At 40.6% G+C, this 14,143-nt stretch overlaps 3 protein-coding genes across 3 annotated transcripts; all 3 read left to right on the top strand.

Annotated features, from left to right (window-relative positions):
- Window positions 1-718: 718 nt before the first annotated feature.
- On the top strand, window positions 719-2,716 carry EAF01_006090 (uncharacterized protein; the record flags this gene model as incomplete). The annotated part of the gene is made up of 1 exon (XM_038914344.1): window positions 719-2,716. One exon carries the CDS (start codon window positions 719-721, stop codon window positions 2,714-2,716), a length of 1,998 nt encoding a protein of 665 aa, XP_038770793.1.
- Window positions 2,717-3,993: 1,277 nt separating this feature from the next.
- Window positions 3,994-4,350, top strand: EAF01_006089 (uncharacterized protein; the record flags this gene model as incomplete). Its single annotated transcript, XM_038914343.1, has 1 exon — window positions 3,994-4,350. The coding sequence occupies one exon, from the start codon at window positions 3,994-3,996 to the stop codon at window positions 4,348-4,350; it is 357 nt and encodes a 118-aa protein (XP_038770792.1).
- A 6,740-nt stretch (window positions 4,351-11,090) lies between these two features.
- On the top strand, window positions 11,091-11,579 carry EAF01_006088 (uncharacterized protein; the record flags this gene model as incomplete). The annotated part of the gene is made up of 2 exons (XM_038914342.1): window positions 11,091-11,148; window positions 11,206-11,579. The coding sequence occupies 2 exons, from the start codon at window positions 11,091-11,093 to the stop codon at window positions 11,577-11,579; spliced, it is 432 nt and encodes a 143-aa protein (XP_038770791.1).
- Between the last annotated feature and the right edge of the window lie 2,564 nt (window positions 11,580-14,143).

The following is a 14,143-nucleotide window of genomic DNA, read 5'->3' as shown; positions in this document are numbered from 1 at the left end:
CAACACATCAACAACTTTCAACCGCCGTCTATCCGACGAGAGGAGCAGAACTCTACAATGCTACCTTGCAAGTACTTTATAACTTCTACTGGGTGCGGCCGTGGTAATACTTGTCAATACAGCCATGATACAACAATCATAACAAACACGCCTGATTCAATTCTTTCGTTGACATTCAATGACGAAAACCAACCTTCTGGTCGAACCTACGTCCTATAGCAACAAAACTCATCGCTTGTAAGTTCCTTGCGAAAGGTTCTTGTCAGAAAGGTGAAGACTGTCTTTTCAGCCATGGGATTGAGCCAGCAACTCCGTCACAAAGACTATCTGCCACTCCACTCTGTAGCTTTTTCGCAAGAGGGAGATGTCAAAGGGGTGATAACTGTCCTTTCAGTCATGAGATTGCAGTGGAAGCTTTTTCAAAAACTCCTCTCCGCACAACCTGCAGTTTCTTTACTAGAGGAAAGTGTACAAAGGGAAGCGATTGCCTTTATTTACATAGCCCAATTGAGCCCGAGCACGTCGAAACAAAACTTTCAGATACGCAATATACCAAGAAAAGTCGCCCAGTTTCTTCCACCACCATGGATAAATCATTTATCGTTCTCAATGTACCATCTGCAGTCACTAAGAATTATGCATGGCTTGTCCCCTTTTCAACTTCCTAGTGTATTGAAGTTGAAACTGATCAATTATCTAGGATAATGTACCAAAAGGTATGATCTTACGCGCAATCTCTGAAGCTTTGACAATATTTAGAGACGGAGGAAAAGTACACAGAATTTCGGTCCCGTCTGATTTCACAACTATCCGAATCACCGGCTTGCCACAGGATGCCAACATTGAGTACATTGAGACAATGCTAGCTAGACTCGACCTTGGAATATCTAAAACTTGCATTCGAATTACTAGCATTGGTAATCCGCCCTCCGTTCTTGCCTATCTGCGAAATGAAGATTCCACTGTCGGCTCGGTTTTAAGCGAAGAATTGGAGTCTGGTTGGAGTAAAATTAAGATGTACTCCAAACTAAAGGCGAGCCCAGTCCCTACAAGTTTGTCTCCCGTCTCTGGATTTTCAAGTGAAGTCGACTTTCATGAAGTATTTTTGTCTTGGTATCGATCTTCTAAGATGGCCGTCCTGAAATGTGCAAATGAGGATATCGCGAATATGATATGCATCAACTTTAACGACGGTTACTACAGAGTTGTAGGCAAACATTTGGCTTGCGACTCGCCAATCATCTCTCACATCTTGACCGATCAAAAATATAGATTCCTATGTATCTTGAAGAACGTACCGGTGTTTGCAGACAAAGAGGACATCTTAGGTGCGATGGATGAGAAATACCGACCAGCTGAATTAGAAATTGGCAGACCGAGCTATGAAGCATTTGACGAAGTATCTCGTGAATATGTTGAGAAATTCTGCTCAGCCATTGGCCCCGTAGAGTCTTGGGATCCTGTTCAAGACCCGGCAGCTAAGAGAGTTAAAGTAAGGGTACGATTGCAACACGAGTCAGATGCCCGGGAGGCGATTACACAATTGAACCATAGAAATATTGAGATATTAGGAAAAGGAAAAATCATGGCTCAACAAATCATTTCGACTCGTTTTAAGGTCACCACAAAGATTTACTTGGCTGTACAATCGCAATTTGAAGAAGAAAAGAAGTTACTGATAGAGCAGCGAATTGCCATCAGAGCATACCCAAGTACTGATGTTGCGAAGAAGTTCACAACTTTAAAGATTGAAGGGGAGCCCGGAGAGAACTTTGCCAACGCCAAGAATAAGCTGGAGAAGGTATTGATCGGTACGGTGGCTCTGGTAGCGGGTAAGCCAGTTTGGGATGATTACTTCATGCAACCAATTGGATTGATGAAGATCAAGAGAGTTGCAAGCGATTATAACATTGTTATTGATCGAGACAGAGAAAGAAAACAACTTCGGCTTTACGGTTCGCCCAAAAATATCGACTGCGCTCAACACACACTTCACAAAATCATCACATCGGGAGTAGAAGGCTATGCTATTAAGCTCACTCCATGTGACTTTTCGTGGGTAGCAGGTGGCGGATTTGATCAAATCGTATCAGTTCTTGGAAAAGATGTTGCTTCAATTGATATATTGTCGAATCCGAAGAAGATATTACTTGCTGGTAATCCTAAGATCTACCACACCGCCATGGCAGTCTTAAAGTCCAGGAACGCTGCTGCTGGCAAGATTGACAAGATAAAGACAAGCGACGATAAGGACAAGTGCAGCGTTTGCTGGTGTCCTGCTGAGTGTCCAATCCGTACCAAGTGTGGCCATTTGTACTGCCTCCAATGCTTTGAGCATCTATGCTCCTTGAACACATCTGGCGACCAACATGTATCTATCAATTGTACTGCTATCAGATGCGATGTTGTTCTCTCTCTGCAAGAGATTGAGCAAAATTTACCATCCAGAAGTTTTGAGCAGGTACTTGAGGCATCGTTCACTTCGTACATTCGTCATCATCGCGATGATTTTCATTATTGTCCAACTGCAGACTGTGAACAAGTCTACCGGGTCAATATCTCCACCAAGTCCCACACTTGTGCTAGATGTCTCGTTGAGACTTGTATCCCATGCCATGCGTCTCATCAAGGCCAAACATGTGCAGACTACAAATATAAGAAACATGTTGGAGATGAAGCGCATGTCAAGGATGAAGAAAATGTTCTAATGATTTGAGCATCAAAAATGAAGATTTGGGACTTGAGAAAGGTGTTGAACAAGACTTGGTTAAGTTTGATGTTCTTAAAGTAAAACGGGGTATGGGGTTCCACGGTACTCAAATGCTCGAACGAATCCAACAGGAGCTTGGTGGATGGTAACTACTGAGCATCCGTGGGCAAGATGGTTGTTTTCCAATCTTTGAGGAAGCTTGGATATTGGCAGGCTCTCTGGGTTATCGTCAATTATCTTCTACGAACAAGGGTGAAATGCATCTACATGACAACAACGAATCGCTGTATTACAGACTGCTTAATGAATTCGAGATTATAAAAATATAAAAACTTTTCTGGGTGATTGAGATGTGTGCATGAGGTGCAATTATCTGTATGGTTTGATGTGTTGATACTAATAGACATCCAAAAAGGAGCGGGCAATGTTCTCAAAATACGAACTTCGCAACCCGGAGTCCATCCATCTATTCAATCCATCTACTTTACAGCTGAAATTAACGCACTTCACTTGCCCCCACCGCTGCCACGTTCCCGACAAGAGCTAGAGTCTCCTCTTATGTCATCTAAGTATGACGGGAAAGATTTTGTGAGGGATATCGCACGTGACACGAATGAAGAAGCTTGCTCGTACCCATGGTAATGGTATCTGCCTCGTTCTTTCTACATACACGTTTGATATAGAGTGTTTCGAACAAATAAGCCACCCCTACGATAGCTCTTACTAGCACTTGCATTTTCCGGAACCTTCAACTTCCAAACACAGTACCATTCCTTTGTCGGTTTTCAGAGATACAAGTGAATATGTTTCTTCGCAATCTTGATATCTAATCATACCACTTACCAAAGCTTCATTACTCGTTGGCATACAATCCTTTAAGCATTTTCCTTTTTTCAGCATTTCTAACACCTGTTTGTTGCATTGAGTTCGTAGCATTAGCGTTATCCCAGTTTACTAATATCTGAAGGATTCTCCTGGGTTGGCAAAGACGCTTCGATTCTTGTAGTGGCACTTTTTTTTGCTGAACGGCAACGGTAACGGCAACGTCAACGTCAAGGGTACTACGCCCGTATCTCTATATTCTCAACTGCGACAGTCAAGAGGTGTGTATGCGTGTGCTCAACGGGGATAGAATGTCTGGGGCTAACATGGACATCAAAAGATAGACAGCAGAGTTTTCTGACAATATTGAAGCAAGAGAAAAACATGGATACACGACGGTATCCAGACTTCAGAGACGCACTAAGCTATGTCGATCAAATCAAGGTACTTCATACCATACCATGTCGCATAATGTCCCAACGAAAACACATATTGACTTCAACGATTTCACTCCCCAGAACGCCTTCCAATACACGCGTCCCAGCATATACGCCGAATTTTTCAATATCCTGTACGCATGGGTGGTCCATCGGTCGACCATCACAGCGACGTTACAGTGGCTCAACCTCTTGGACGTCAATTATCTGGATATCATCTATGGATTTAAGAAATTTTTACCCGGTCGATTGGTCGGACGGTTGGTGGATCGGAGGATTTGGTATTTGGTTTTGCAGGAGTGGTTGAGGAGAAGCATGGAGGTAGAGTGGAGTGTTGAGGATTGGACGCGGATTTGGTATGGGAGGCGTGAGGGAAGGTAGATGAGATGGTAGTGGGTGTTGGAATGAGATTAGCGTATGTGTATGTTTGCCCTTGAAGTTGAAAGAGTTTCATGGATGGATAGCGGTACGGGGTGTATAGCGAATCGGCATGTTTTGAACTGAGGAATCTTGTTCGTGAAGTGATTGTGATGAGTTAATATGATGGTTCACTCGAACAATGGTATTGCATGGTAATAGAAGTATGAATTTGAATGTGTAGATCTTCAAAGTGTAAATTCTTGATTCGAACTCTTGACTACTTAACCTGGAATTTAATACAGTATCGGAAATAGTTCCTCACACGTTTTAGTATGCCGTTTATTCGCATATAGACCATTATATACATATCCGATGAATCATGAGAATACCCAGTCATACCCTTACTCGAAACATTTCAAAGCCCGCACCAAAATCATCGTGTCGAGATTTTTACGGAAAGTTGGTGCATGGCGTAGTGAGATTTCCTTTTGTATCTGCATTCTCACTCCCACTCCCGCTAGTAGGTACATGAATTGATGGGACACTTTCCCATTTTTGAAATCTCTAACGAATTCATTCTTCCATTGTTCCATTTCCAATGAAAGATTGTGATAATTCCTAAGATATATGAACTGATGTATCAAGAGATATTGACATGTCCATTTTGCAGTGTCCCGTCAGTCCGTACACCCACTGGTGCTCCTAGACACACTCCCAGACTAGATACACAGGCTCTGAACTAATGTAAGCGCTAGCTCACTTACTCACAATCAATCGATCAATCAATCAGTATGGTAGATAGGTGTTTTATGGGAGGAGATACAAATAACAATCCTGAATGACTTCTGCGTCTTCATGGACAGGAAATCATGTGGATAGTAGAAAGCTACCTAGCTATATATATGAAATTCCAGATTGTTCGATTGAGGTGCAACTTGGAAGGGAGGAATTTAAATCTGAATCTAAATCTAAGATTAAAATGATTAGTATGAAGACTTTATACAGTAGAAGTAGCTATCTAATTATTGAGAAAATGATATATCTGGAATTAAGATGAGAAAATAGATAGAAGAAATGAAATGGTCGTTTAGAACAGAGAACACATCCATCCATCCATACATACCTGCAAACTTATAAAAACGAGGAGTACTTTCCCTTATAGCTACAGGTATGGTATATGTATGTATATGAGCGAAGCGCCAATTTTACCCTGCGACTAGAAATCTACTCTCCCACACCTCTTGTTTGTTATATGCAAGATAGAGCTCAAACACTGGCTAGACTTACATCAAAAACTTGAATACGACTCGCTCTCTCATCTCGTCTCATCTCCTTGAGTCGAGTCGAATATATTTGGGCGACGGCCTATTTTTCTATGTATGTGTACAAAAGTCCATCTATTTTCGATGATTTGTACAATATACAGAACGTGATAGCGCATATGATATATTCATTAATTGACACGGAGAAAATGTGTTGGTGTGTTGATGTTTATCGTTGCTGGTGTTTGTTTGAACGATCAGATGCAAGACGGCCGCGAGTGCGGATATTGATTGAGAATAACAGTTTCGCTCGTTGCACATGCGAATGAATAAGTGAAGCTTTTTCAGCTGGATTTTGATCACGATTACTCCTCACGATTTGCGCATACATACATGTGTCGGCCTTGCAACTAAAATCTATATTTTGATGGTTACTCTCTAGCTTGGCTTACCAGCGGCTAAACATGTTTTTCGACACATCATTTTGTTCATATACATGCGACACCCCTCGATCCAACCATTGTATTGCCGGTATACATGAGATGGGAATCCTTCAGGCTTTTCTTATCGACTGTTATAGTGTTGGAGTTTCTATATAATGCGGCTTCTTTTCTGTCGATGCTGATGCAATCATACTTTATCTAATTAGATCTCAGTATTCATAATATCATACTATCATTTCTTTCGTTGGAAACGGTTACTTTGTATTAGTATCATCCATCTTATGATAGCAAAAATGACCACACCTGGTTCAAGACAGAGTAGGAGAGACGCAGAACACGCAAAAACGCAAGCGAATTTGTATAGTAAAGTAAATGGCGGAAATCAACGATCTTCCTACCCATCCAGCCGACATAGCAATGGCGACAGTAGTGGCAAAAACTGGGACATACACGACAAGGTCAAAAGGGCCGCTGCACAGCTAAATCCAAGCGATTCAACAGATAACACAGGAACAGAGAGGCGTCTATATGACCGACATGCCAGGAGTCAAGAGGGAAGAAGCCACAAGACGAGTGGGACGAAAGATCAGACTGACCTTTCTGGAAGTAAAAGAAAGAAGTGATCAATAGACTCGACATGGAAAAGAAGCTTTTGAAGAGACATTTGTGATAGATGCCGACTCAAATGAAGGACAACTGCACTTGAGGATGCGCTTCATAATGTCCATTTCACTGGAAGACTTCAATAGATGCGAAGAGATGAACTTTAAAAAATGTTTAGATACAAGGCAATTACTTAATCAGCCACTCTTGTTTGACCCGACACAGGTTTAGAAAGTTATCTTCGATCTATGGGAATGTAAGATGCGAACAATCATGTTTGTGCAGAATAATCAAGCTATTGATCACTAATCATAACTTTATCATTGACTATGAAGATGATGAACTCGTGAGACACGAAAAGATCGAATGCTTCATCACCCCACACTCCGAATCACATACTGTGATTCGGATTAAACCTCGTGCAATTAGAAGGTATCAAAATATCAAGTCAGAACGAAATGTGCCGGTCGGGATTTGGGCTGTCGAAGATGATCGTTCGTATGGCTGAGAGATTTGCAGGCGCAGGAGAACAGCGACCGTAACACAAAGTGTACCATACGATATACACCAATAATTCGCCACCAAAAGTTTAACCCAGTCGATGTATTTTTAAGAATCCGAGTAATTCCCTGTGGATATGAATCAATACTGATGGACCTATATTGGTGTGGGTGCTGGGTAAAGACGGCGCGATATGAGACAGCTAACTGCTCCGCCATGACAGCTGTCCTGGTCGGCCTTCACCAATCCGTATAGCATGCCGGATTATCACGCTGGAGTAAAGAAAATGGAAGAGGCCGATAATCAGCCCAGCGCTTTACGAAACCCAATCGAGGATCTTTGAGAATTCTCTTCCAAGATTGCAATTGAATGAATCGAGGAGAAGAAGATGAAAAGATGTCACCTCAACAATATCATACGGACCATACCCGAATTGGTTCTAGTTTCTAAGCAGAAGCGACGTGCAGATGTGAAGACGTGCAGAAAAGGGAAGCCCAGTCACTGAGCCCACTTGATGTCGATATCAGCTCACGTGCTAAAAATGTACCCGAAGAGAATGAAGCAATGTCACGCTAAGAACAAGTCACATCTGCACACGCCTAATAATATTAGCTCTTTCGATATTTTTAATATCTTCAATGGCTCTTCTGAAGCCGAATCGGAGTGGATGTTGAGATGTCAGAATAAGCTCGTCGTTATCGTTATCACACAATAGTAAGCAAGCTATTGAATATATTCTCTCCCGCTGTGATCACATAGCACTTTTGAGTTTGGACCCTGGTGGAATCATTGGGTTGTAATGATTTGGGAGTCCTTGCGTACCTTGCTTTCGTCTCTTTTTGGGCTTGGATTTTGACTTGGATGCTACTTTGAGTGCATATTTTATATGGGGGTTCGATAAATATAGATGTAGGTATATGTAGGTATATGTAGGTATACCTAGGGACGGGGATAGATCATGTTCATCGCCACGAACAGTCTATGTAAAGTGAGTGAAGTGAGTGAAGTAATGTGAGTGATGTGTGAGTGAAGTGAAGTGAAGCAAAGTCATAAGTGAGGAGAAGAAAAGGCACTTTCACGGTAATTAGGTCCAATCGAACATGGATCCATGAAAATCACGGCGGGGATGGATTCAAAAAGATGACAGATCCACTTCTTACGTAAGTGACTTTGTGGGGAATCACGAATCACGGGACAGGTAACGGATGACGGAGTTCCCGATCACATATCACACCGCTATGAAGTCGACAGACGGTCAAAATTTGCATATCAATGATCAACGGTTTCGGTCGGTCGGTCGGTCGGTGGGTGAATGGTGAGTCTTATTAGTGACATCGTCAATGGATGGATATTGATAAGATAAGAAAATCGATGAAAGAGTGGAAGGGGATGAGCAAGTAATACCAGGTAGGTACTTACTTGACAAGGTTGACAAGGAAGATTCATTCAATGGACCCAAAATAGCAACAACGATCATTTTTCTTCCCATTCTACGAGGTATTATCTAGTGTTTGCGACATCAACCGTTTAGGACCCCTAGATCAAACTAACGCCCGGCCAAAATTGTCAGAGCCTCTCGTCTCACGATGGTGATTAAACGGTTATTCTCAGTGATATATATCAGATGGCAGGCTATAAAAACTTGTACGAGGCTTACGTTGATGCAGAAATACACTTTATTGGTCGTACCGTACAAAGTTGAGATGATTGAGATGATTGAGATGATTGAGATGGATTGAGATGGATTGAGATGGATTGATGAGATGAATGTGAGAAAATAAAAGACATTCAATGCGGTCATCAATCAATGATGAGACGAAACTTGAAAGCCTTTTCTCAAACGGTTTCTAGATCTTCGTCCACTTTATTTTATCCATCACATCATCTATTCGACACTTTACTGGTAAGGGCATTATCATGAAGGATAGTTGAGTTTGACTTGACAAATAAAATGGTATCTAATATGTAATATCATATATAACATCTACTAACATCCAATATCTAATAATGGTACACGACTTCGGCTGCGTAAACCTGCTCATATATGATATAATATCAATGTCACGGGATGAGATTGAAAGATACCTTTCTATTAATGGTGAATACCCAAGTATTGGTACCTCGGCAAAGTGTTTGAAATAAGAAAGTTATATATACATTTATATATACATCTACATATACATTTACATGTACACTTGTATCCAATTGAAGTATCATTCTCGTCACTTCCAAGGCGTAAAGTCGCATATGCCTAGATAGAAAAGTCCTCAATTGGTTTGACGTGTGTGTAACCTTCCTCTTTTCCCATCAAATATTTGCAATGAGCCAATCTCGACGCCGAACACCCCTCCATCGTCCCTCCTCCCATGTACGACAGATGTTGAAGAAGTGCCCTATTGGATGACCAACATACGTGAGAACGTCCCTCAGCCAATCGATCCCCTGAGTACTGAGACCGATTTGGTCCCTCAACTTTATCCTGTCAATTCAGGTAGTACCTTGCAGCATCCAAGGGTTCGAGGTGTGCTCTGTGCATAATTCCTGGCCATTCCGGGTCAGATCATACCCACCATGCATTTTGGGCGACAACTTCGCTCGAGAAAATAAGAGACGAGAGACATTTCGTATGCAATCATCCCGGAATTATGACACTGTAACTGTAACCCTGTTCACAGCCTTGGTAGATTGAAAATTTATTGCATTGAACAGTTTGGACTGCACCTCTAAGCGCCGACACCTTTGGGTAAAAGCACCCAATCATCGTCTGCTCTTCTCAACCCACACCACGTATTTTGATACAACGATCCAATGACCATCGACTTTACCCTCATGATGCTACATTTATCGGGTCGCTACGATATTCATGTGTAGCCACAATGAGATCTATTGGATCTACTTGACTATTCTAAAATGGGGAGCATCTTCATTCTCCCCCTCCCACAATCATTTTTTTTCTTCTCTCCGTTCCATCCTTGTATACATGAGTTGTCCCTCCCAATCGTGCATTTCAATCCCGTTCGGAGTGCCAGTGGCTGCAGATCCAAGATGTAGATATCATGACAACCCAAGATAGAAAAGCGTCGTACACCAAAGTAGACAATTTGAATAACGTTACTACTATAAGGTACCATTCACCGTCCACCAACCCCCCCCCGGCTCATCTCATGACACCCATTCACCTCTCTGCCCTGTTGATTCTTAAACCTCTCAACCCGCAGGTTTGGATACGATTTTTCGATATTTTTCAACGACTTACCAGAACTACCTCAAATGTTAAAACACCAAGTCGTCTCATAACGCCGAAGATCTCATAAATTCGATACCTAATTCCTCATACTTCCTCAAACCTCCATCTCCATCAGATAGATCACGGATCAGACGACGTCCGAACCTTCCAATGTCTTGATGTAACGGTTACCGGGTCCTCCTTACAACCAACTTCATCCCAGCTTTCTACGCATAATCTTCCCCCCGCCGCTCGGATGCCCGCTGTCAGAAAAGATCAGATAATCATCTCAAGGGCTCTTCCCTTCAAACCGCATCTTATTAGACATTCCGTCATCTCGACTAGGTGTCATAAGCCTGATACAAGCTACGAAGGAGACCATCATCTCCAGCCCAGTGATTACGGTCCTGGTGCCCGGGGATATAGGTAGAGGTACGCCTCGATATATCGGTACATAACGACTTTTGAGATAACAGCGCTGTGCACTCATTGTCGTCGATACCATTCCTTTCGAGTCGACGCAATTTTACTTTCGTTATTCACATTCTCCGCTGGCCCGGATACTTATTTTTTGTTATTACTATTAAGGCTTTTTATTTTAAACCGCACTCACGAATTGTACAAACGATACCCTTTTCTTATTTCCTCTACGGTCTATCTATCTCAAGACCACGTCTTTGTGACTTTCCTCACATTGTTTCGAAGACTTCTTCATTCAAGGATAGAATGGGAAGACTTATCAAGAATCACTGGGCACGTCTGATTGTCCTCACTGCCGCAATTTGTGAGTATTCACCAAGTTCAATCTCACCTATATACAAAGCTAATCAAAATACTCTAGATCAAGTAGCAGCTGCAATCGAAGGATTCTTCTGGCCCAAAATCTTCTGGGACTTTCTCACCAAGAATCTCGACGGTGCCGTCAAGCCTTTGCCCATACTACAAATCATCAATTTGGTTTTTGGACTATTCATGCTAGCTTGGGAGTGGCCACTTGGATTCCTCGTCGGCACGTCTTTCTATCGGAGCATCGAAGCTCGATTGGTGATCCTCCCTTTGACAGCTTTGGCTTCCGCATTACTATATCAAGCCACCAATCCCGCTATCTACTACACCGTTGGATTAGTAGTATATTTCTGGGCGTATAGCGAAGGAGAAGTGATAGCTGGGGTTTGGAAACTTCCGCCTCGGAGATCTACAACGGGGAAGGTTTAACGGAGGAGAAGATATGATGATGTGTTGGGTGAAGGATAGAAAAGGAAAGGAAGGAACATTGGTAGAGGGACATGGAACGGCTTGGATATATATGAATGACTACGACATCTCAATCACCCAACTGCAAGGACAGGATTGCATATTAGGGTTGGAGTTTGGAGGGACTGGGGAACATACATCGCGATCGGCGTTTAATCTTTGGGTGGGGGGTAATGTGGGATGAATGGATGGATGGAGATGGATGAGATTAGAAATGGAAATGGAGATTTTGAAGGTGGATAGGATCGATGTGGATTAGAATTGACTACGTGTGATAGTCTTTTTTTGAACTTTAGGATGTTGTCTATCATTAACAATTCACAACATCTGAAAAATTAGTTGTGTTTGCTTTGATATTGGAGAGGAGTGTATCGAGAGACAGATAAATAGACAGAAAGACAGTCTAGATAGTTAAAGATTTGTATCTTTCATACTCAATGTCAAATCGATACTCATCATTCTCATTCTCTATAATACACTTCTCGCTTGCTCGCTCGCTTTCTTTCTTTTTTCTTTTTCTAAACATTATTAATCTTACCACGTGTTTCTAAATCTATATCAAAACTCTATAAAACTCAACTTCGTCAGATGTAGAACAGGAACACCAGAATTACAATCATTTCTCACGTTACTCAGATCAAGTATCTTCTTGCGGTACACGATATCTATCCGGGTATTCCATCATCTTGCTACTAAAACGAACATCCGAATTGATGATTATTATTATTAGTCCTTGGCAGAGAATATTCTCCGGTGCGACAATAGCATACTGCTCTCGTATATAGCTAGCTAGTTAGCTATAAAGAGGTCCACTCTAGAATATCATACCATACCAGATAATAAAGTATCAAATCATCGTCTTATTCGGAATACATACATACATATATACATATATATGCATATATATCTATATACCAAAAAAACACGAAAAAACTAAGGAAAGATTTTCTTGGAAAACCCCATTAATCTTTACTATATTCAAATTAGAATATCATTCTCTACCCCCTTCCGAAATCGCCGAATTAATACCTATTCGAGTTAGAGAGATATTGTTGTTAATATTAAGAAGAGGGGTTTGATATATCTATAACGTGGTTTAACACCGAGTGCACCATATCACCGAATGCACCACTTTTACCTCAATTTGCACTCTTCAACTTCAACACACAATTTATCAATCATTTATTATACAATCAAACAGAAAAGAAGCTCAAATACTTTTAGCTATTAAAGCTATTCAAAAAGATAAGAAACTTAGCATTCGAAAGGCTACCAAGTTATATAATATAACATATACAATACTTCTCCATAAAATGAATGGTTTGCCTTCTTATATAGAAATTCGAGCAAATAGTTATAAAATGATTGATTTAGAAGAGGAGGTATTTATTCAGTATATAATTGATATGGATGATAGAGGATTCTCATCTAAATTAAGTGGTGTAGAAGATATAGCGAATTATATTCTTCAATTGCAAGGGGTAAAGGAGGTTGGAAAGCTCTAAGCTTATCAATTTGTAAAGCATTATACAAGATTAAAAACACGTTTTAGTTATGTTTATAACTTCCAAAGAGCTCTTTACAAAGATCCTAAGCTTATTGAAGACTAGTTTCGTATAATTTTGAATATACAGGCGAAATATAGTATTCTCGATTGCGATTTCTACAACTTCGACGAAACCAGCTTTATAATAGGTATGATATATCCCGAAATGGTTGTAACTAATACTGAACGAAATGGCAAAAGAAAAGCAATACAACCAGGTAATCGAGAGTGGGCGATAGCGATCATATGTGATAATAGTGAGGGGGATATTATACCTCCATTTCTAATAGTTCAAGGACAGATATGTCTTTCCAATTAGTATACCAAAACCGATTTTCCTGTGGATTGGGCTATTAAATCTACATCTAATGGATGGACGAACAATGAGATAGGGTTAGAATGATTGAAACACTTCGATAAACATACAAGAAATCGAACTAAGGGCAAATATAGAATATTAGTGCTGAATGAGTATAAGAACCACAAATCAATACCATTTCAGAACTATTACAAGGAGAATGATATTAAATATGTATATTTATCATTATATTTAAGTCATTTAACTCAACCTCTTGATATTGGATATTTTAGTACCTTAAAACGAGAATATAGTACTCAAATTGAGGGGTTTATAAAAGCACATATCCATCATATTTCAAAGGTCGAATTCTTTATAGCTTTTAAAGCTGTATATCAATGATCAATTACGAATCAGAATATAAGAACTGAATTCCAAAGAGTAGAATTAGTTCCATTTAATCCTGAAATAGTACTTTCTAAATTGAATATTCAAATCTATACACCTACTCCCCCCCCCTTTTGATTTAGATCTTTGAATCTCTCAAACATTTTAGAATCCTATAAAAGCTCTTTTTCAATCAACATTAATTAAATCTCGAATAACCCATCATCAATTAAACTCTTCTACACTTATATTCGAAATTGTATTAACTTTAGCTAAAAGTATAAAGAGATTAGC

Source organism: Botrytis porri (assembly GCF_014898465.1).
Source record: "Botrytis porri strain MUCL 3234 chromosome Unknown BPOR_007, whole genome shotgun sequence".
Classification (NCBI taxonomy): domain Eukaryota; kingdom Fungi; phylum Ascomycota; class Leotiomycetes; order Helotiales; family Sclerotiniaceae; genus Botrytis; species Botrytis porri.
This window is presented reverse-complemented; position numbering and strand designations above follow the sequence as displayed.